This window comes from Pipistrellus kuhlii, unplaced genomic scaffold (assembly GCF_014108245.1).
Source record: "Pipistrellus kuhlii isolate mPipKuh1 unplaced genomic scaffold, mPipKuh1.p scaffold_m20_p_12, whole genome shotgun sequence".
In the NCBI taxonomy this organism is placed as follows: Eukaryota; Metazoa; Chordata; class Mammalia; order Chiroptera; family Vespertilionidae; genus Pipistrellus; species Pipistrellus kuhlii.
This window is the reverse complement of record NW_023425427.1, coordinates 35,572,079-35,596,990: the sequence shown is the minus strand read 5'-3', so window position 1 is coordinate 35,596,990 and position 24,912 is coordinate 35,572,079. Positions and strand designations below refer to the sequence as shown.

The following is a 24,912-nucleotide window of genomic DNA, read 5'->3' as shown; positions in this document are numbered from 1 at the left end:
TACTGTCAATAATGCTAGTTTCTATCATTCATGAGTGCTCACACTTTTCCCTTTCCACCATGCTCTCTTTTCAGCCCCTGCCCAACAAGGGCTGAAACTGAGCCATTATAATTTTTAATACTTCATATCTTATCTTGCTTGTCAGTACTATCAAATTAGTCTTTAGTTTTCAGCAAAAGAAGTCAGTGTGAATAGACAGCCCATAATAAAAAAATATATACCCCTTTCTTATTAAGAAAAAAATCAGGAGAATTATAAAATAAAATTTTGACATAAACTTAATTACATTTAAGTTTCTCCATATATGTCATTCCATTTAATTACATAAAACATAGTTACATTTATGCGTCTGACTTTTCCTTATCTGTGGCAATTCAGTTTGGGTTTTTATTTAGCACTAGAGGCACAGTGCACGAAATTTTTGCAAAGGTTTTAGCTCTCACAGCCCTGGCTTCATCCAGACGGTCATCCAGACTGCCTTTCGGTCTCATTAGCATATTAATTCATTATTATATAGGACTAGTGGCCAGGTGCACAAAATTAGTGCATGGGGGAGGAAGGGGTTCCCTCAGCCCAGCCTGCAACCTCTCCAATCAGGGACCCTTTGGGTGATGTCTGGCTATTATTATAAATGGTACAAACAATATTACTCTCCATTTCATTTAAACTATAATGCCATCTCATTAGACCAAAGTCATATAAACTGACAACCTCTTATCTGGAACATGATGAGGAAGCAAGAAAAAATATTTAAAGACAAAAGAACCAAATAATTATAACAAGGCCATGTTCTAAAATGTATCCTACATATTCATAGGAAGCCCCTGGCTTCTCATTCCTCATTAGGAGCTAAGTACTTTTATTTTATACACAGTTCTAAAAAGGTTTGTTCTTTCACTGCCCCAGTGGTCAGCAAACTCATTAGGCAACAGAGCCAAATATCAATAGTACAACGATTGAAATTTCTTTTGAGAGCCAAATGTTTTAAACTTAAACTTCTTCTAACACCACTTCTTCAAAATAGACTCGCCAAGGCCATGGTATTTTGTGGAAGAGCCACACTCAAGGGGCCAAAGAGCCGCATGTGGCTCACAAGCCGCAATTTGTCGACCAGGGCCCTAGACAATCAGAAGCGACAGATCACTGAGAAATTGAGAGGAAGAGACAGAGGAGGAAGAGAAGCCAGGAGAGATTGGTCCTTAGAGAAGGACTTATTGCTAAGAGTGGGAAATAACAAGGCGACAGAGGAGGAGACAGAAAATGGACACAAAGGCCTGGACCATCTGGTGAACTCTGACAGCACCATTGCATGATAGTTTGGGAGAGCTAACAATGACTCTGTCTCTATGAAAAGAAGTTTCCTTATATTCAAACTACCTCCACTGCTTCCTGGAAGAGGAATAGGTTGGGCAAAAGTAGGTTTATAGCTGTGAGTGCACAAAATAGAGATTATCCTTCTATTATTTTTTATTAATTGTTATTTTCCATACAAACAACTGTAAACCTACTTTTGCCCCACCCTGTATATGACAACTATTTAATTAAATTTATAAATAAACAACCAATTTTTATTTGCTATAATCCTATAATGAAGGCAGCAGTATATTATAGCTTTTAGACAACTGTCTATTAAAATAGAATTCATACAGAGAGGAAGGCTGTGTGAGAATGAAGGCAGAGATTAAAGTGATGCATCACAAGCCAGGAAATTCTAAGAATTGCTGGCAGCCCTAATAGCCTAGGAAAGATCAACACATTCCACAAATTTTTTTACCTTGACAAAGAATGATCAAATCTTTTTTTTTTTTTTTTGTAAGTAAACACTGTTTCAGAGGCAGAACAGCTTTCATATATTTTTATTGATTTCATAGAGGAGAGAGAGGAGAAGGAGAAGGAGATAGAAACATCAATGATGTTGCCCTAACTGGTTTGGCTCAGTGGATAGAGCGTCAGCCTGTGGACTGAAGGATCCCAGGTTCGATTCCAGTCAAGAGCATGTACCTTGGTTGCTGGCATACCCCCATAGGGGGTGTGCAGGAAGCAGCTGATAGATGTTTCTCTCTCATCGATGTTTCTAATTCCCTATTCCTCTTCCTTCCTCTCTGTAAAAACATCAATAAAATATTTTTTTAAATAAATATCAATGATGAGAGAGAATCATTGATTGGCTGCCTCCTGTATACACACCCCTACTGGGAATTGAGACCGGAACCAGAGCATGTGCCTTGACCAGGAATTAAACTGTAATCTCCTGGTTTATGGATCAATACTCAGCCACTGAGCTACACCACAGCCAGGTAAAAATGACCAAATCTTAACTCCTAAAGAACCTGTTTACTTCCAGTGCAAGATTTGCCTATGATGAAATTAACCAGAAATGATGCATTTGATAATGATGAAAAAGAAGAGATGGTCCTTGGGCCTGAAGAAGAAATGATACCTGGAGATTAAGAGAAATCTACATGTGTGCCAATGGGACAAACAAATGTTTGTTCTTGCTAAGTGGAGGTTCCCAAACCCCAGATCCAACACATGCCTGGAACTTCAACTCTCAAGAGAGACCAAAGAGTTAAGCCCTGTCTTTTATTTTTTTTAAATATATTTTTATTGATTTCAGAGCGGAAGGGATAGGGAGGGAGAGACAGAAACATCCATGATAAGAAAGAATCAATGACTGGCTGCCTCCTGCATGCTCCCAATTGGGGATCTAGTCCACAACCCAGGCATGTGCACCGACCAGGAATTGAACCATGACCTCTAGGTTCATAGGTTGATGCTTAACCACTGAGCCATGCCAGCTGGGCCAAGCCCTATCTTTATATCTAAAATCACATTCTCCTTTCCCAGTTTCTTCAAACAGTAGAAAGAAGATATGGAGGAGAAACTGAGTCACATAATATTTCATCCTATGGTTTACATCATGAATTCTATGCTTGCTATCTTCTATGCTTTGCTAATAATACACTGTGCCAAGATTTTAGAATGGAAAATGGCAACTTTTCTCTCAAGAATCTGACTCCAAATAATGAACTGAGGCTTTTAGATTGCTGTATCTCTTGAGTCTTCTAAAAAAAAAAAAAAAAAAAATCAAAGCAATTAAAGAATAAAAATTCACTGGAAAAGCAGATTATTTACTCTGCTCAGGTTCAAAAGGGGAGTAACCATACTCTTTCTTTCCTTTTTTTTTTTTTTTTATTCAGTTGGAAAGACAGCTAACGATGCAGAATGAAATGAGAGAAAGACAAATGGCCATGCAGATTGCTTGGTCTCGGGAATTCCTCAAATATTTTGGAACATTTTTTGGCATTGCAGCCATCTCTTTAACAGCTGGGTATGTTTGTTATTTACTTTAAATTTTTCTTAAGTGATTTATTTATTTTGTCTTTGCCATTATCATATTACTAGAGGCCCAGTGCACGAAATTCATGCACGGGGTGTGTCCCTCAGTCCAGCCTGCACCCTCTCCAGGGATGTCCAACTGCCGGTAGGATCGGGTCTAAATGGGTAGCTGGACATCCCTCTCACAATCGAGGACTCCTGGTTCCCAAGTGCTTGCCTGCCTGCCTTCCTGACTGGCCCTAACCGCTTCTGCCTGCCAGCCTGATCACCCCCTAACGACTCCCCTGACAGCCTGATTGATGCCTAACTGTTCCTCTGCCAGCCTGATTGCCCCTAACGTCCCTCCCCTGCAGGTCTGGTTGCCCCCTAACTGCCCTCCCCTGCAGGCTTGATCACTCCCAACTGCCCTCCCTTTCAGGCCTAGTCCCTCCCAACTGCCCTCTCCTGCTGGCCTGATTGCCCACAACTGCCCTCCCCTGCAGGCCTGATCCTTCCCAACTACCCTCCCCTGCTGGTCATCTTGTGTCCACATGGGGGTAGCCATTTTTTACCACATGGGGCAGCCTTTTTGTGTGTTGGAATGACAGTCAATTTGCATATTACTCTTTTATTAGATAGGATAGAGGCCTGCTGCATGGGTGGGGGTCTGCTGGTTTGCCCTGAAGGATGTCCTGGATCAGAGTAGGGGTTCCCTTAGGGCCTGAAGTGGCCTGGGCAAGGGGCCTGTGGTGGTTTGCAGGCCAGCCACCCCACCTCCTCAACCCCCCGGCGACCCAAGTGGAGGCCCTAGGATCTGGGATTTATTTATCTTCTATAACTGAAACTTCATAGCCTTGAACGGAAGCCTGGACCGGCCACAGTGTGCAGGAAGCTTGGCTTCCTCCATTGCTGGGGAAATCCAAACCTCCTACTCACTCCATGGCCGCAGCAATCTTGGTTGGGTTAATTTGCAAACTTGCTCCTGATTGGCTGGTGAACATGGTTTGTTGGTATAATGGAGGTATGGTCAATTTGCATATTACTCTTTTATTATATAGGATTATTCAGTTGGCCAAGACAGGACTTTGGTCCAAATCTGTGCATATAAACAAAGTAATCCATTATAACTTAATCCCTGGAGGAAATTCTGTAGAAACAGGGTAGCAATAGTTAATTCTGCCTTTAGTTTATTACATTGCCTCTGCTCTTTTCTCCATTTTACAAGTTAGAGAACTAACTTGGCACTGAGACAAGAGGCTTCTACAAGTTTATCTCTACAATTTTTAAACGGTAGATATGAACACTTCACTATTTATAAAATGAGTAATCTGGGCCTCAACATCAAATATAAATGAGTAATTCATAGACCCTGCTTGTCCTGGAGAACTGTAGAATCTGGTGAGGGGTTATGGGTAAGGAAGTCCTATTAATATTTTCAAAGAAAATACAAATGAATTAAGTAACGTTTGAAATGAACATTCTTTCAAAAAGGAGGTAAAAAAAATTTTAAATCGAGTATAAAGATATGTATTTACTGGTTATTTCTTGATATTTATTTTTCTTTGTTCTTAAACCAGAGCAATAAAAAGGAAGAAGCCAGCCTTCCTCTTCCCTATTATTCCATTAGGCTTTGTCCTCACCTACCAGTATGATTTGGGCTATGGAACTCTTCTACAAAGAATGAAAGGTAAGCTTTTGATAAACCAGACTCTATTTCTTACTCATTACCTCGTTAAAGGATCCTTTTCTTATGACTCCTTGACTTAGTAAGATTCTGACAAGACCCTCTCGCTGGTTTTTAAATATAATAATTATATAAAATTTAGGTTATATAAATTTACAATGAAATAAATTACAAAAAAATAAGCATTATATTAAAAACAATATTAAAAAGTACTCAACTGATCAGCTTCTAATTATTATACTGTAATCTACACATTTAGTATCCTCTTAAGTTATGAATATCTACTGTATCTGTATGGCAGAAATGCAGATATGGTAGAAATGCAGATACAATATACAAATACAATAAAATACAGATACAACTCTAACTTTAGTGACATCCCACTGGTACCCTGAAGTTAATTGTGATAGAAGTATTTACACCATGGAAATCTGCAAATGTTAAATCAAGACTTGACTTATTTTGTTGTTGTTGTTGTTGATTATATTTAGACCAAGAGTTGGTATACTATGGCCTGTAGGCTGGCCACCTGTTTTTGAAAATAAAGTTTCATTGGAACATTGACATGACTAAATTTATCATCCAGCCATTCTGTAAACACATATTGAGTTTTGCTACATGCCAGCAAGACATTCTCACATGGAAACATCTACCGGTAGTCTGTCACCAATGGCTGGCTTAATTATATCAAGTTAGAATGATTTTTACTTACTATTTGAGACTGAAGAAAGAAGTGTTGGGAGATGGCTGAAATACTCTTATAATTTGAAAAATTTAGTCTGTTAGGTTTGGAGTATAAGTTGTGTGCTAAAAGACAAGAACTTAAAGAAAACATTTGCCTTCATTCCCAAAGTTTATAAAATGGTAATGTGTATTATGACACAATTTCAAAATTAATTTTGCTAATTAGTCTTCAACATTAAAAGTTAGCAAATGTTAATTGGTCCAACAAATTACTAGCTGTTATCTGAAAGAGGAACTGTTTATAGAAATGTGTAGATGTGTGTGTATGTAGGCATACAGATTAAAAAATATTTAATATTATTTGGGGTATTTAGAAGTAGTTTCAGGTCAAATATTGGCTTTCCTAAAAATGTAGAATTTTCAGTAAATTTTATTTTCTCACATATGACATATTAAGAGGCAAAAAGAAGGGGACAACCTCAAACTCCCTCCAAACACAACTAATCTTTAGTACCCTGACTTTCTGTCAAATAAAATGGCATCTGATTTATCTATCTGTGAGTCTTCAGAATTCATCACTATATTTCCTTTGGGAGACCACTTCTGAGGACAGTAGGTGAAATATTTAACTGTAAGATTTGAGGAACACAGCAAGTAGGTCTTCTCACAAACTGCTGATACTTCATTGTCACCTTGTATATTTCTGTACTTTATTTAAGGTGAAGCTGAGAACATACTGGAAATAGAAAAGAGTAAGTTACAGCTGCCAAAAGGAATGATTACTTTTGAAAGCCTTGAAAAAGCCAGAAGGGAACAAAGTAAATTCTTCATAGACAAATGATATCATGTTTACCCACTGAAACTCAAAACACAAAATTGTTTACTTAAATAATGATTTTTACAATTGTTTAAGTGTTCAAGATTTTGATATAATGGATTTTATTTTAAAATATTAAAATATAAGATCAGGTTTGTTAAGCTATTTTGAAATAAAATTTATAGCATTAAACAAAAAAGGAGGTATTCTAAGTAACTTTTAAATTTCACATATATGTATATTACAAATATGTAAATATAAAATTAATAAACTACATTGTTTTGAATTACTGAAAGCAAATGTCCTACAGCTCTCATTTTTCTGTCTTATACACCTTCCCCATCACATTCATCTTTAATTTGGATTTGTCAGTTGTGTTCTGTCTCCACCTGACAGAAACAACTCATATAATGACTAGTATGTATATTGTGCTTCCTATGGCCAGTCACTCTTCTGAATGGTTTGCATAGATCTAGTACAGGAAGGACTACTTCTCTGCAGAGATTACATATGAGCTGAGAACTGAATAATGAATGAGCCAATTATGTAAAAAGCAAGTATGGGGGCAGGGGAGGGATTTCTAGGCAAAGGGAAGAGCCAGAAGAAAGACTCTGAGACTTGTCAAAGAATGGAAAGAAGCCCAGGGAGAATCATAGGAGATGAAATCTGAAGGAGAGAAATAAGCACAACTACATGGCTTATGAAGCTGATGATACATTAATATATGTCTTTGATACAATTATAGTTGAAGGGAACCCTGGGGCCAGGTCTTGAAGTATGCATTGAGTTCTCCATGAAGACAAGAGTGTGAAAATGAAGTGCATCCTTGGCAGAAAAAGAAGAATGACTAAAGAGAGGGCCATGCATGTCAAGTCCAGGGATTTGCTGCTGGTTATTGAGTTTGCCTGGGGCAAGAGGTTCCTTACTTGGGAGACTTGTTAAGAAATAAGCTTGAAGGCACAGCTCAACTCCTTTGGTGTAACACCAAGGAGGTTGTGCTCTATCCTATGGGGACTAAAATTACAACTCCATCAAGTTTATATGGTATTCCACCTAATTCAGTTTGTGTTTGGGGATAATTCTGAAGGGTCCTTATGGTACAGTACTTAACTGCACTTTGTAAAAGATTATAGCAGTGCCCAGATCCACTCAAAACAGTTTTAGTAACAAATATTGAAACTATATTAAAGAAGGAAGGAAGACCCTTAAAATGATCTAATCTAAATCCCATTTTACAACTGAGAAAATGGAGGTTCATAGTGATTTACCTAAAGTTCCATATCTGGTAAGGATAGCAGGTACTAAAACCCTGATGTCTGATATCCCTAGAAGGATTCTTTCCAATGCAACATGATGCTTGACTTCAAAAGAAAGTGACAAAGTAAATATCAAAAATAACTTTTAAAAATTATGACCTATGTTCAATTTCAGAGCCTTAGAAAATGTCCCAGAGATGCGGTTAGAATAGAATAGGGAAGTAGCAGAGTCAGACTGAAAATATAATCTACAACCAATGTAATTGGAATATGAATAATCTGAACTTGATACTATATTTTATAGGCTTCAACAATTTTAATATATGCATATTCAAATGTGATATTTTAGAGACACTAGCCAGAACCTAGAAAGCTTTTCTGCTCCACTCTTATGAGAAAAGAACAAACCCTTGCTGGGAAAATATTATTAATTAAGCCTTATTACTCATTCATTGTGGTGTCTCTTAGCCTTGGAATATGTCTGTTCTGTGAGAGGGTTGGAAAATGCTTTCCTAGGTTTGGCCTTGTGGGTGCCTACAGGAGATTTCAGAAATACCTTGCAAACTACAAACTGTCCAATTTGAAGAAAGTAGTTTCTAATATTCAGGGCTGACTATTTAACATCTCTACTGATTTTTTTTACTGGTAACTTTGGGACTTGGAGTTTATGAAAAGTGAAGCAGTACTTGGGCTGCAGATGTACCAGGAAGGCCAGGCTGGCTGGAAGCAGAAGAGCGTTGGGGGCGACAGGTGAGAAAAGCCTAGAAAATAAGAGAGCCAAGGAAGAGAGTCTTCATAAAGGGATGGAGCTGACTCAAATGCCTCTCACAGTAAATGGCTGCCAGGGTTCCATTACTGGCTTGGGGGAGCTGAGCTCTCTAGGGACCAAAGTCACCCATGGGATCCCCTTAGAGGCCTGTTTATTTTGCTGTGATAACTTCTTCCTCTGGCTACTTGGATGGTAGTAGGAGTGTGTCTGGAACAACACAAATTTATCATGACTGCTGATAAAAGTAACTGGAACCCTACATTCCACTGATACTCAGTGGTCACTGAGTCTGAGATTTACCCTGTTTCCCCGAAAATAAGACAGTGTCTTATATTAATTTTTGCTCCCAAAGATGCGCTAGGTCTTATTTTCAGGGGATGTCTTATTTTTCCATGCGCTAGGTCTTATTTTCGGAGGACGTCTTATTTTCAGTTCACTATTTCTCAGTTCACAAGTGTCACGGGGTTAAAAGATAGATTGCTAACCTCAGTTTATTTATTCTTTTTCTTGGAGGACTTCATCTGTGGTCAGAAGCACTGTGTAGATGTTTTCTGCTCTGCCAGGACATGAAGGACAGGCAACCCCTGAGCCTCAGTTGATTTGGGCATTTCATTTGGTGTTAAAGAACAGAGTTCAGAATATGTCTCATGAAGTCACATCCTAGAGAGGACTGGAAATCTGGGATTCTAGCTTGGTGGGGATTTCAAAAAACTATAAGGAAACAGCTGTTGAAGGTTTGTAAAAGTCAATTGAAATTAAATAAGGAAGGTCTGTGAAAAGTTATCAGGGTGTCAGGATTGGGCTTTGAGGAACATCTATAACTATTTTTCCTAACACTCCCACACCATTAATTTCTGCTGATGAAGATCTGACAAAAGTAGAAGGTAGTATCAACTATATCTACCAAGAGAGAGAGAGAGAGAGGGAGAGAGGGAGAGAAGGAGAGGGGGAGAGGGGGAGAGAGGGAGGGAGGGAGGGAGGGAGGGAGGGAGGGAGGGGAGAGGGAGAGAGGGGAGGGGAGAGAGAGAGAGAGAGAGAGAGAGAGAGAGAGAGAGAGAGAGAGAGAGAGAGAATTACATCCCATAGAAATTCAATATGGATTTTGGATACTCAACTATTTCATTTCTTGAAATGCTCAAGAGAAGACTTGGCATCCAGAATGCTTTTCATCTTCAAGGAACTAAGATATTTGAAAGGAGTCCAACTAATGCTATATATTTCAAACTAGCAATAACAAAAAGACAACTATGGTTTGAATAGTTTGTGCCTCTAGGTCAGGGGTGGGGAAAATCCAGTCTGCAGGCTGTATAAGGTTCCTGAAATCATTTGGCCTGGTCCTACCAAGGCATTAGGGATGAGTTAATTAAATGTTTGACCAAATATAACAGCCTAATTTTTAAACTGATAGTTTTGTATAGCCTGATAATGATGTTATAAATATCCAAATGGCCCTTGGCAGAAAAAAGGTTCCCCAAACCTGCTCTAGATCATTACTTCTTTGAATTCAATAGCCATGAGAAACATAGGATGCTAGACTGACCTTCCATCCAGTTTTCTTGTATGGACTGAAAACAAAGGACAAGCCTACCACTTCTGAAATAGCCTGAAAGTCTTACTAGGCAGGTGAAGGGGATTTTGTTCATCTGACTTTCAAACTTGCTTTTCAGCAATTCAAGCAGACATCAATTTCCTACTAGAAAAGATGTGTTATAGGAAAAGTTCAAATGGGCTCATAGTTAAGATATTCTGTTCTTCCTCCCATTTCTTTATCTCTTTTAGGTAATTCTATCTCAATATAGGATTTCCCAAAAGCAGATTTGGCACCCATCACTTGAGTAAATCATTGATTTTGGAGATGATCCCAAAAACATTGATGGGGAATTGAGGAAATTGAGAGGACAGAGAAGGAAACTAGTAAACGAAGTCTATCCCAGAAAGTGACCCTTCCAGACCACTGTAGCTTAATCCTGATGAAGAACTCTAGGAAATTGTTTAAAACATCCCCTACCCCTACCTGAGTTATCTAATCCAAGGAGTGAAATTTTCCCAGCTTAGAATGTACAGACAAAGCGTCTCTGGAAACCAGAAGCAAGAAATGCAGATGTTAGACACTGGAAGTCAGATCAACTCAAACTGAAATGATAAGGGCTAATAAGTAGGTGAAAGCAACTCATAATTTAGTTACTGATAGGGCTACTTTAACTTTACATCTCTAAGTAACATTCCAGTGTAGCTATTTCTTAATGTTTCAAAAATATTTTATTTCTTGACATTTCATAAAAATAAAGAATTAGCTCTATTAACTCCCCCAACCCCAACAGCCACACTACATGCATCTATTTCCCCATCCTTTCAATAATGTTATGCAATCATTTTGGTTGGATCAATATTCATTGTTTACATTATAATAATGATGCCAACACTGTTTACAACTGTGTCATATAGTAAAGTATAATTATGTCCCTTTTTTGCTCAGCTTCCCGATTTCTCTAGAATTAGTCTTTCATTGTTTTATGCGCTTAATGTTCTTTATAACTTCATTAACCTCAAATTCTTTGTTGCTTTTTAAATCTTCTCCAAAGACATCCATTCACATCAGATATTTTATTAATACCTTCTTGTAAAAAAAAAAAAAAATTGGAGCCTTCTGACCTGTTCTCACTGTACTGTTTTTTGTAGGGGGTTTTTCGTACATCTAAAAGGCAGCTCTCTCCCCCTGAGTTTTCCCTTTACCACCCTGGTGGAGGGGGAGAGTCCTTTCTTCCTATACTGGAGTTGGATCTTTTGCTTCCTATATTCTGTTGTGCTCTCTCATTTGCTGGAACTTATCCCTCCTTAGCTTTGTGACAAAGAGTGAATGAAAAATAAAAATGTTGAGGCCTTATATATCTAAAAATAACTTTTTCTTACATTGATTGATAAATTGGCCGGGTACAGAATTCCTGGTTGTTAATGACTTTCCATTAGGATTTCTAAGGCATTTCTCAGCCTTCTTGGGTGTCAACACTCTGTGCTGGAAAGCCCTCCTACACCGATCCTCCTCCTCACCTTGCTTGAGCTCCAACCACTTATGCTGGCCACCCTTCACATAGTTAGATATATTCCTCATCCCATTCAAATGCTAGCACCACTAGTCTGCACCACCCTGCAAAAGCCTTTCTTAACCAGTTCAGGCTCAAACATCTCTCACTGGGTCACCTTCCTTTCCTCCCTGCTCCCAGTATGGATACCTTCCTCACTGTTCTCAGATTACAACACCCCATTGGGAACCACCAGAGCCTTCCCCTACACCTTCCAGCCTGGATATGTCCTTTGTCCTGCCCAAATGAATGGGTTTAGAAAGAAAAAAAAAATTCAGAATAGAAGGGAAAAGAAAAAGCAAAATAACTGAATTTTAATATTTGTCATCTAATACATATATTTAGAATTTTTAAACAAAATTGTTTTTGTTTATTTTTGTGTGTTCAAGTAACCCTTATTTTATTTTTTTATTTTTTTAAAATAAATTTATTGGGGTGACATCCTATCTAATAAAAGAAAAATATGAAAATTGACTGTCACTCTAAGACACAAGATGGCCTCCCCCATGTGGTCAAAGATGATGTGCAGGAAGGGGGGGGGGGGGCAGTTGTGGGCAATTAGGGTTGACCAGACCAGCAGGGGATGGCAGTTGGGTGTGACCAGATCGGCAGAGGAGGGCAGTTGGGGGGGACCAGGACTGCAAGGGAGGGCATATGGGGTGGGGCAGAACTGCAGGGGAGAGCAGTTGGGGGGACTAGGCCTGCAGGGGAGGGCAGTTGTGGGGGACCAGGCCTGCATGAAAGGTATTTGGGGGGGACCAGGCCTGCAGTGGGGGGCAGTTGGGGGAGGCAAGACCAGACCTGAAGGAGAGGACAGTTACGGGGGATCGGGCCAGCAAGGGTGGGCAGTTAGAGGTGACCAGGCCTGCACAGGAGGTCAGTTAGGGGTGACCAGACTGCCAGGGGAAGGCAATTATGGGTGACCAGGACGGCAAGGGAGGACAATTAGGGGCAATCAGGCCGGCTGGGGAGCAGTTAGGTATCGATCAGGCTGGCAGGGGAGTGGTTAGGGGGTGATCAGGCTGGTAGGCAGAAGCGGTTAGGAGCAATCAGGCAGGCAGGCAGGTGAGGGTTGGGAGCCAGCAGTTCTGGATTGTGAGGGGTCCCAGATTGGAGAGGGTGCAGACTGGACTGAGGGAACCCCCCTCCAGTACATGAATTTTGTGTACTGGGCCTCTAGTTAATTAATAAAATTATATAGGTTTCAAGTGTGCAATTCTATAATACATCATCTGTACATTGTATAGTGTGTTCACCATTCCAGTGAAGTCTTTTTCCATCTCAATTTATCCCCTCTTTACCCTTTTCTATTTCTCCCCACCACTCTTTTCCTTCTTGTAATCTCCATAATGTTGTCTGTGTCTATGAGGGTTTTTTTTTTTTGTAACCCCTTTACCTTTTTTAACATGCCCACTCCAAACCTGTGCCTTCTGACATCTGTCAGTCTGTTTTCTGTATCTATAAGTCTGCCTTATTTCGTTTATTTTGTTCATTAGATTCTATATATAAGTGAAATCATATGGCAACTATCTTTCTCTGATTGGCTTATTTCACTTAGCATAATATTCTCTAGGTCCATCCATACTGTCACAAAAAGGTAAAAGTTCCTTATTTTTTTAATGGTTAAGTAGTACTCCATTGTGTAAATGTACCACAGCATTTTTATTCACTCATCTGATGAACATTTGGGCTGCTTCCAAATTTTGGCTATTGTAAACAATGCTGCAATGAACATAGGGATGCATGTGTTCTTTTGAATTAGTGTTTCAGGTTTCTTCAGCTATAGTCCCAGAATAGAATTGCTGGGTCATAAAGCAGTCCTATTTTAAATTTTTTTGAGGTTACTCCATATTGTTTTCCATAGTGGATACTTATTTAGTAAGTAGATACTTTTCTTTATGTTCTATTAATTTTATTAACTTATTTCTCAAGCCTCAAATTTTCAAAGGTAGACAGGAAAAGTCCACATATCTCTACAGGAATCCTAATTAGGGCAGGACTTTAGAACTAATATTTTAAACTTGTTGATTTGACATAAGTGCATTGAGTCATAAAAAGTGCCATTCATCCTCAAAAAAATGAAGGTTTGTATTACATATGTGCATATGATAACTATAAAAATTAAAATTATTGATTTGATTTTGAAAACTGACTATATGTCATTGCGGTGCTGACTGCTCAGTAGGTACTAAAGGGACATGAAACTTTCATGTGATTAAAAAAAAGACACTAACTTGATATCTGAAGTCTTTGCTTGAGTCCCACCACAAACTCTCACTCACTGTGTGATCTCTGGCAAAACATTCTGAGTATTATCTATAAAATTGGGTAAATATCTGTGTAACATGACTGTTATGTAGATAAAATGAAGTCATGTTTATAAAATTTCTCAACCAACTATGTTTGATATCCAAGTGTTAAGAGCCCAAGCTCTGTAGAAACAGTCACAGTTTAAACCCTCATTTCACCACTCACTAGACTTAAACATGTGTCTGATATATCCCCTGTTGATTGCTATGTTCATTCTACTCTATAAATTAATGAGTTTTATTTTACAAAGAAGAAACTGATAGCTGATGACAAACCCTTCTCTGTTAAGCAGCTAATTGTATATCTTATTTCTCAATAAAAATTACTGATTTCTATGAACATAATGAACATACTTAAAAACTAAAACTAAGAGTAAGTGATGTGATGAGGGGCCATATTTCATTGGTTCATTTAGATAACACTTCAGACCAAAAAAAAAAAAAGGTATAAATTCAACTAATATTTAGTTATGCATTAAACAAATGATATTTACTGAAAAGAATAAAATTAAAATCAGGGCTATCCTAGAAAAATCTAGAATGTGAGATATCTGGGCCTGTGGATAAGAAAACCTGAAAGCAGGAAAATACAGTGTTCTGGAAAAAATTGTATCTTTTAGGAAAGTAGTTCTAGGCATTCAAAACAGCTGATTGTTAAATCTAATAGACTCAATCTCTGGGAGCGAGTGAGAAGAAGGTTTTCTATGCACACTAAATATAAAGAAGAACACCCTCATCCAAAGTTCATAAATCACATGATCAAAACCACAGAATCACAGATGAAGATAACTCATAATCATACAGATATACACAACTTTCCCTAGACACAACAATTTTTCTTCTCTAGTCAGCTTAGTTCAGAATGATCCTTTGTCAAATGCTTTTGGGTACCCCCTGTGAAAATTAATAAACAAAAAACTCATTTATAACGGAGTCAGGGGCTATAAGAGAAAATGCTCATGCCCAAATCACTTAACAGCACATTACTGACCCCAAAGGGAAGAGACTACCTTGCATCTACAACAGGAAGTGATATTACTTTACTACCTAAGCTGGAGGAGGAAAGATCCCTCCTTGCCCAGTAACTGCTCAGCTGATGAAAGACTACCATAACTCAGCTACTGAAAAGTCACTATTCTTCCAACTTTGTTTCCTCTAATAAACTCTTCATTTACAACAGCCCCTTCAAATTTGCAAGAGTATTTCTCTTCATTGTTTCTCTGGATTTCATTCATGGCGAAGTGTGTGGTGTGCTATTAGACTACATATCCTGAATTGCAATTACTTGTTCCTTCCAAATAGTAAACCTATTATGCTGGAGGACTATCTGGCTATCTATTTGTTTAAAGTCAACACCCCCTTACTTTATTATATATATATCTCCAATCATACCTATAAAAAAAAAAGAATTAAACTTCATTTTATGAGAAAGGAAATTTAAACTTATGTCTAAAGCTGTTAGTATAAAAATAATACCTCTTGAAAATCAATAGAATTGTATGTTTTTCTAAAGCATTAAAATATCATTCTGGCATGCTAATAAGTGCTTAAAATTGTTTTTAAAACACTTGTAAGGATTATTCTGAGATGTTTCAAGGTTAGTATATTAAGCAAGGTACAAGTAAATATTAAATATAACTCATTAATCTCTTCAAATATATGCAGATTATAAGTGACATTTGATATCCTTGCAAAATAAGCAAGCTTGACTATTCTTGAAAGTCAAAAAAGAAGAAATTAAGTATGATTGGTCAGGTTTTATATTCATTACTGAACATCTCTATATTAATTTTTCACTTATACCATTGTTACAAGATTGAAACAGAATAATCCTATCTAATAAAAGAGAAATATGCAAACTGACTGCACCTCCACCCACAAGCCACACCCGCCAGCCAATCAGGAATGAATATGCAAATTAACCCAACAAATTTAGTGCTAGCCACAGAGCAGGAGTAAGCAGGACGCTTGGGTTGCCCTCAATGATGGAGGAAGCCAAGCTTTCCATCCACCTTAGCTGGCTCTGGCCTCCACTCAAGGCTACAAAGTTACAATTATAGGAAATAAATAAATCCCAACAAAAAATGGTGGCAGCCATGGAGCTGGAGAGAGCAGGAGGCTTGGGTTTCCCCTAGCAATGGAAGGAAGTCAAGCTTCTCACCTGTCCAACTCTGCTTAAGGCTACAAAATTTCAACTATAGAAGATAAATAAATCTAAGATTCTAGGCCCTGCTGGGATCTTGGATTTATTTATTTATTTATTTATTTATTTATTTATTGGGTCACTGGGAGGCATGGCCGGCCTGAAAACCACCACAGGCCCCTCGCCCAGGCTGCCCCACACCCTAAGGGAACCCTAACTCTGATCCAGGACACCCTTCAGGGCAAACCAGAAAGCTCCCAACCATACACCAGGCTTCTATCCTATCTAATAAAAGAATAATATGCAAATTGACCATCACTCCAACACACAAGATGGCTGCCCCCATGTGGACACAAGAAGGCCACCACAAGATGGCCAGTAGGGGAGGGTAGTTGGGAGGGACCAGGCTTGCAAGGGAGGGCAGTTGGGGGGATCAAGCCTGCAGGGGGAGGGCAGTTAGGGGTGACCAGGCCAGCAGAGGAGGGAAGTTGGGGGCAACCGGGCCTGCAGGGAAGGGCAGTTGTGGGGACCCAGGCCTGCAGGGGAGAGCAGCTGGGGGGACCAGACCTGCAAAGGAGAGCAGTTAGGGGTGACCAGGCCTGCAGGGGAGGGAAATTAGGGGTGACCAGGCCTGCAAGGGAGGGAAATTAGGGGAAATCAGGTTGGCAGGGAAGCAGTTAGGCATCAATCAGGCTGTCAGGGTAGTGGCTAGGGGGTGATCAGGCTGGTAGGCAAAAGCGGCTAGGGGCAGTCAGGAAGGCAGGCAGGCAAGCACAGTTGGGAGCTATTGTAGCAGTCCTGGATTGTGAGAGGGATAGCCCAGATTGGAGGGGGTGCAGGCCGGGCTGAGAGATACACCCCACCATGCAGGAATTTCATGCACCTGGCCTCTAGTGTGTTTCTATAAAAGCATTGGCTAGGATTCCAAAATGGTGGCAGAGTAAGTGAAATCTACAATGACACTCTCCCAGGACCAAAGTGGAAATACAATTTAAAATACAGGAGAACCACCCTGAAAAATCAATGAAAGACTAGCTGGAGAGAACTCTGATAACCTAGAATAGAAAGTGGAGACTGCATAGAGACTTATAGGAAGTGCAGAGGTTTGAAAGGGCTTACTGGGGTCCCAAAGAAAGCAGCTGAAGTTCTGAAATGATATCTCACCTGTGGGGAGTTCCCACTGAGAACTCTGGTGTTTAAACCCCAAGCAGGATTCCCCAGCCCAGAGTACCAGAAAAAAGAAAGGTGTCTACATAAGATCAGGCTGTGAAAAGCAGCAGGGTTGCTGCTGACCAGTGAGAGACAGCTGGAAAGGCAGGCACGCTCTTAAAGGGCCAATGCACAAAATTTTGTGTTCAGCCACTCACCTTGGGCTCTGGCAGAGGGAGGGCAGAGTGGACTGGAGCTGTGTAAGCAAAAGCCAGGAATAGGGGCTCTGAGGTTAGAGCATGGAGGGCACCCACCCTGGTTTCCTCTGTTGAGTCATTCTCTCATGCTACATAGGAAATATTTCTCCAGGGACCTTTGCTACCTAGGCAGTTTATGCCTGGGGGGAAGGCAGTTGCCTCATCCTATGAGTGATAGCCTGAGGCTAATCAAGTCTCAGTGTCAATGGGACTGCAGGCATAACTGCATCTCTGGAGGCTTTGAATCTTTGCCTGATCTAATCCCAGGCCCAGAGTTAGGAAAAGCAGACCTTGGTGCACATCTTGGTCCTTTCCATAGGCACCCAGCCCCAGCAGATGGAGTCACAAGCTATGAATTGCTGATAGTTCCAAATAGGGTTCTAAGGACCAGTCACAAACCATATCTGACACTGTCCTGCACTAGAAATTGAGAGTTGTAACAGATCTACCTACTACACAGAAACAAACCCAAGCAGGCAACCAAAATGGTTTTGTGGTGATACATTCCTTTGAAATGAAATCCCCAAATGAAAGAATAATAGAGTTCTCTAGTGGAAGAGCTAAATGAAATGGAGATAAGAAATTTATCACAGAGTTCAGAATTATGGTGGCAAAAATGCTCAACAGCATGAAATAAGATACAGTAACTATAAAAAGTAGCATAGCACTAATAAAGAACACAGTGGAAGAAATACACAGCAGATTAGGGGAAACCGAGGATCGGATCAGTGAATTAGAAGACAGGGTAGAAAAAGTCACTCAGAGAACCAAAAGGAAAAAACAATTAATAACAGGAGGACAGCTTAAGGGAGCTGTGGGATAACATGAAATCTAGCAATATTCACATAATAGGCCTGCCAGAAATGGAAGAAAATGAGCAAGGAATAGAGAATGTGTTTGAAGAAACAATGGCAGAACCTGGTGAAGAAAAATGTCACAAAAGTTCAGGAGACATAGATACTCCCAAGCAAGAAGAACCCAAACAGGCCCACACCCAGATACATCATAATCAAAATGCCAAAAATTAAAGACAAAGAGAAAATCTTAAAGGTAGCAAGCAAAAAGCAATTTGTTACCTACAAAGGAGCTCCCATAAGGCTATAAGATGATTTCTCATTAGAAGCTCTACAGACTACAAGAGAATGGCATGAAGTCTTCAAGGTAATGACAAGCAAGGATCTGAAACCAATATTACTGTATCAACAAGGCTATTGTTCAAAATAGATGGTGAAATAAAGAGCTTCCCAGACCAAAAAAAAAAAAGGCTAAAGGAATGTATCACCACAAAATCAGCACTGTAAGAAATGCTAAAGGGACTGCATAAATAATTAAAATGGCAATAAATGAATACTTATCAATAATAATCTTAAATATAAATGGATTAAATGTTCCAATCCAAAAACACAGGGTAGCTGAATATATATTAAAAAATGACCCACTTATATACTTTCTACAGAGACCTACCTAATAACAAAAGACTCATGCAGGCTGAAAGCGAGGGGCGTAGGGGGGTGATGGAAATGAAAAAGAAAAAAAGAAAAAAAAGAAGCTGGGTTAGCAATGCTCATATTTGACAAAATAGACTTCAAAATGAAAGCCATCACAAGAGACTATAAAGGTCACTATATAATACTAAAGGGATCATTCCATCAAGCAAATATAAACCTGGTAAATACATATGCTCCCAATATAGGAGCACCTAAATATATAATAAAATTTCTAGAGGACTTGAAGAAAGATTGATAGCAATACAATCAGAGTAGGGGGATTTTAAAACCCTACTGACTTCACTGGATGGAGCCCACTGTATGGGAGAAAATACTTGGCCATGACACATCTGATAAAGGGTTAATATTCAAAATATATAAGGAACCCATACAACTTAACAAAAGGAAGACAAACAATCCAATTTAAAAATGAGCAAAAAACCTAGACACTTCTCCAAAATGGACATACAGATGGCCAAAAGACATATGAAAAAATGCTCAAAGTCAATGATCATCAGAGAGATGCAAATTAAAATGATAATGAGGTATTACCTCAGACCTGTCAGAATGGCTACCATCAACAAATCAATAAACAACAAGTGCTGGCCAGTGTGTAGATAAAAGGGAACCCTAGTACAATGGTGGTGAGAATGCAGACTGCTATACCATTATGGAAAATAGTATGGAGCTTCCTCAAAAAATTAAATATGGAACTGCAATTTAACCTAGTGATCTCACTTCTAAGTATTTAACCTAAGAAACCTGAAATACCAATCAGAAAGAATATATGCTCCCCTATGTTACAAAACATATTTCCTTTTCCATAATACACATTTGTTTTTCACCATATTAATTAGCACTTCCTTATATTAGTTCTTTACAAGACATTTAAAGTATTGCATACCACATTCATGCTGAAGACTGGTATATTCAGGAATTTCAATTTTATCATTTTGGGGGGATTAAGTAAAAAATTCAATGGAATTATTCCCAAAACCTACCATCAAATTCTTGCTCCTTACCCTCCCTGACCTATTTTTATCATGGCAAAGTACTTTGTACTCCTGGACTTCCAGTAAATATCTCTAGAACTTAATTCAGTGGACTTAAGTGGGGGAGTAGTTGCCTGGGAATAAGCTGAATGGATAAGGAAATTATTTGTATACTAGAGGCCAGATGCACAAAGATTCGTGCAAGAATAGGCTTTCCTTCCCCTGGCTGCCAGCACTGCATTCGCTACAGCCAGGAGTTGCCTTTCCGCCTTCACTTCAGCCTGGAGCCGCCTTCTGCCTCTTGTCTTGTTGTGTCAATTTGCATATTCCCTCCTTATTGGCAGTGGTCGCTGCCATCTTTGTCATGGAATTACAGTCAATTTGCATATTCCATCTTTATTAGACTATAAAAGCATAATATGCAAAGTGTTCCCTCAAGAGTTCGACCAGGAGACCAGGAGTGAAATTGCTAGCTATGATGTGCACTGATCACCAGAGGGCAGCACAGAATGAAAGTACACCCCTGGTAGCAGCCAGCAGTGGGGAAGGCTCCAGCCGGCAGCCAGAAGGCCCCGTTAGCCCTGATCATAGGCCAGCCTAGGGACCCTATCCATGCACGAATTTTGTACACTAGGCCTCTAGAATCAAACATACTTCTCAACAAGTTATAACTTTCTATCATACACATCCCTAATGGCAGGTGCCTAAATCATACAAACTGAGTGGAATGGCTATGAGGAGACAGTATCAGGCTTGACTGGTTTAGCTTTCCTGTCGCCTTGCTCACTATGATCCTATATGTTGAGTACAGCAAAAGAGAAATATGCCAGTCTATATACTATTTTTGCATACTAAGGTACATATTCCTTGCTTCTTAACTTACTAGAGGCCTGATGCACAGATTTGTGTACTGGTGGGGTCCTTCAGCCTGGCCTGCAGGGATTGGGCTGAAACCAGCTCTCCTACATCCCACGAGGTCCCAGATTGTGGGAGGGCAGTTCTCGGGTGACGAACCCCTGAATCAGCCTCCCTCTTCTCTGATTCCAGGTATGTCACCTGAGAAATGCAGCTGCCAAGTCACCATAGCTCAGCAGCTCCTGCATTGAGTGTCTACCCCCTGGTGGTCAATGCACATCATGGCTACTGGTTGGAATGTCTGCTCCCTGGTGGTCAGAATTGAACCGTGACTTCCTGGTTCATAGGTTGACACTCAACCACTAAACCACACCAACTGGGCAATTTCTATTTTATTTTTTATGATAAATTTAGTGTAATGGCCAGACTACCTTTATAATAAAGGAAATACTTCAAATATTGACTAGCTTTACTTACGCATACAAAATAGCTTGAGGATAAGGAAAGAGGGTAAAAAATAAAACTATAAGAGGGTCAAGAACAGAAAGATGGGCAAATGGAGGAAAGGTTGGAAAGATAAATTTGAGCTGGGGATGAGGGGTAGGGGTAGTGGATTACAAGAAGCTGGGTAGGGACAGGGGTGGAGCTTGGACTGTTGCCTCAAGGTCTAAGTGGTACTGAGAGCTATAAAAGCCTGGTAGAACCAAAGGAAAGTATCCTGAAGTCCAGGATTGGCACACTGGCAGAGGCTGGTAGGTGGCAGCAGCTGCAGTCTCTAGACAAAGACTGAAATGCCCAGAACAAGAGAGATAAGGTCCAGGATGCTGTGCCTATTCTTGTTCTACCTGCTAGGAATTTGGCTGCTACTGAGCCAACTTCCCAGGGAGGTCCAAGGCCAGGACATGGAAGTTTTTACTAAGTGCAACCTCGAATTAGTCCGTTTCTTCATCAGTGTTTGCGGCACTCACATCTGGGCAGAGGACATGAGGAAGCAGCGTAAGACAAGATCTGGACCATCTACAGGTGAGAGCTGCTGGTGCCTAAAAATTTGAGTTGTTCCCTTATAACTTGCTTTTCTAGTAAGGGTCTTACCAGGGATCTTGGCAGAGCAAGGCAAAGCTATGGGAACAGTAAACAGTCTTATCTGAGAGGCATGCCCTTCACCTCATGGCAGCCAGGGAGACTCGGTGGGGAGAAGGGGATAGCCACAGAGGAGATAACACTGCCCAAAGACCTGTAAAAGGCAGGGAAAATTGGGGCTAGAACCCAGAGTCAAGGTCTGTGGCCTGGAGTGCAGGATTGCTGCTGGCTGGGGCAACTGGGCAGGGCATCTTGACAGGATAGGGGGCAGTTAGGTATGAACCAGTTATCATACCTAACACAACTCAAGAGACCTCCCATAGGGTCCTGGAAGGTGGTCATGAAAGCCTTGGATGTAACAACTCTCTTCCTCTGTTAAAAAATAAAAAAATAAAAAATAAAATACTGGGCCATGGCCCATGCCATTGAAAACGTCCTGTTTTGTTTTATGCATTTTTCTTTGTAAACTTCACCAAAGGGAGAGCCTAGCTTCCCACTTCTTTTATTTACATGCTTTTACTGATATTTTAAAGGGAAAGGGAGAAAGAGAAACATTGATGAGTTAGAGAAATATCAATCAGTGAGAGAAACACTGATTGGTTGCCTCCTGCACACCCCCTACTGGGGATTGAGCCCTTCCCCAAGGCAGGCAAGTGTCCTGACCAAGAATGGAGCTGGCAAACTCTTGGTGCATGGACACTCAATCAACTGAGCCACACTAGCCAGGGACCCATAGTTTTGAACAGGGCCTTAAAATTCATTTGTGAGAGAAGGGATTGATGATAAAGAAAAGGGCCTTGTCAACTCCAGGAGAAACTTCAAGGGACCAAGAGTCAAAAGAAGTTTGCCCTTCAGACAGCTAAATGATTTTGTTGCAGAATCACTGCTCAAAATTCAGGTGTGTGTATTAATATGCTAGTAGGCCAAAACATTGAGACACTGGTTCTTGGAGATAAAGGTGTATTCAATTTGGCTGAGGTGACAGGATGGGAGAGCAAGATCTCATAAATCCATCTGTTCCTAAAAGCAAAAATAGGGAGTTTTTATGTAACTAGGGGATAAGAGAAGGAGTGTTCCAGGGAACTGAGAGAAGTCTGTTTATCTTTAGTCACAGATGATGCTTTTCCATCTCAGACTCCTGAGTGTCAACAGCTGGTCTCAGCTACTTTGAAGACATTCTTTCCTTCTGCAAAACTCAAAAATTCTCCTCGTGACTCTGTAGTTATTTCCTGCTTGACAAAGAGACAGTACATCAGCAACTTGAGTCCATTTGTGAGAACAAGAGAATTGAGTAGGAAAAGTGCTTAACATGTGAACAAAGACCTGGTTAAGAATTAAATTATTGAATTCTAGTAAAAAATACTAAGGGCATTAAAATCACAAGGGGATCAGCTACAATTTGGAGTAAATATTCTGAAGAAGAGAAATTGTTAAATAGTAGATGTGTCAAGAACTGGTTTCACCTCCCTAAGAGATTGGAACAGTTGAAAATTCTGCCTTTTTAACTTTATCTTAAAGCAGTAATTTTTCACCATAGAATATTTGATAGTTTAAAATAACTAATATACTCTTGAAGGGTTATTATAGCTCAGTGGTTACTTAGCAATGGAAGAAAATTATATGTGGTCAAACTGAGTGTTTTTAATGACCAAGATGACTTCAGCTATGTCAGGGACAGGTGAAGGCCTTTGATGAAAGCATTAAGGGGACATAAGGAGAAGTAACAGATGGTCCAAGTAGAATAAAGCATTATAACCTTGGTAAATTTGTAGTATTTTATACTGCCCAACTATATGAACTAAATTGTTTACATATCAGGATACTTGCTGATTATTTTGATATTTAATTTTATTGAGGCAATGCTTTCCTTTATATCTATGCAAATTTTTAGTTTTCCTGATGTTCATTGACATGAGTATTTTTTTTCTTCTCCCCCTCTTTTTTAAACTTAGAAATCATGCAATTTTCCACCACTAAGAATGCAGGACCCTTAAATATGAGGATGGAATTCATTCCTACTTCTCAACAGGAACTGAAGACAACACTGGCCAAGAGGCAGACATTATTGAAAGAACTACTACAACAAGCTTCACCAAAGGATATACATACTACCTTTGAAGAATTTAAGAAAAATGGTCTCCAAAGACAAAGTGAAGTAGAAAACAAAAGTCTTTCAGAATTAAAAAACATACGCTTAGTTAAACATTTCCTAAAAAAGAGAGAGGCCCCTTACCTATTATCTAATAAGTGTTGTTATATAGGCTGTACCAAAAAAGAGGTGGCTGTCTTCTGCTGAGATGAAACTAATGGTGCATTTCATGTAATGTTCACATGTATTTGCAATGACATTCACTAATGCCTCTGTTATCCCACTGATGATTAGAATATGAGAAATCATTATTAGTGTTTGGAAATTTAATTATGTAAGAAAATATTCTTTGCATTATTGTAGTTTCTGTTAATAAATATTTTCATGCTAAAAAGTATTTTGTCTTTTTTATAAATGGAATTTTGTTAATTGCTTATTTAATGCTGATAACTTAAAATGGCAAAAAAAATCTTTATCATTTCAACCACACACAAATAACTCAACTTAAAAATGTTTTAACTAGATAGTAAAACTCTATGTCTTACATTAGTAAGAATGGATGTCTATTTTTGAAACTTGTATTTGATAACTTATGATCTGTCACCCTTTTCCTCAAGATTTAATATCCAAATTTTCTTTCATTACTTAATATTAAACAAATTATTTTAATAGCAAAATTAAAAACAATTCAGTGTACATAATGACTAACAGGTCCATAAAATAGACAAATATTTTTTAAATAGATTTTATTGATTTTTTTACAGAGGAAGAGAGGGATAGAGAGTTAGAAACATCAATGAGAGAGAATCATGGATCAGCTGCCTCTTGCACACCCCCTACTGGGGTACATGCCCTTGACTGCAATCGAACCTAGGACTTTCAGTCCGCAGGCTGACACTCTATCCACTGAGTCAAACCGATCTCGGCAGACTAAAAATTTTTT

The 24,912-nt window shown here is 39.3% G+C and overlaps 1 protein-coding gene across 8 annotated transcripts in view; it reads left to right on the top strand.

Annotated features, from left to right (window-relative positions):
- LOC118716554 (plasminogen receptor (KT)) overlaps positions 1–24,708 on the top strand; it is a 47,628-nt gene extending 22,920 nt beyond the window's left edge. For 2 of the 8 annotated variants that reach the window (XM_036433990.2, XM_036433991.2), the window contains exons 3-4: positions 4,896–5,005; positions 23,833–24,686. In XM_036433990.2, the coding sequence (XP_036289883.1) occupies positions 4,896–5,005; positions 23,833–24,176 (454 nt within the window). In that variant the 3' untranslated portion in view covers positions 24,177–24,686. Of the gene's footprint in view, positions 1–3,200; positions 3,332–4,895; positions 5,006–6,405; positions 8,510–21,514; positions 21,824–23,832 lie in introns of those variants that run through there. The other 6 variants (XM_036433988.2, XM_036433987.2, XM_036433993.2 and 3 more) reach the window with 6 other exon arrangements.
- Positions 24,709–24,912: the final 204 nt, after the last annotated feature.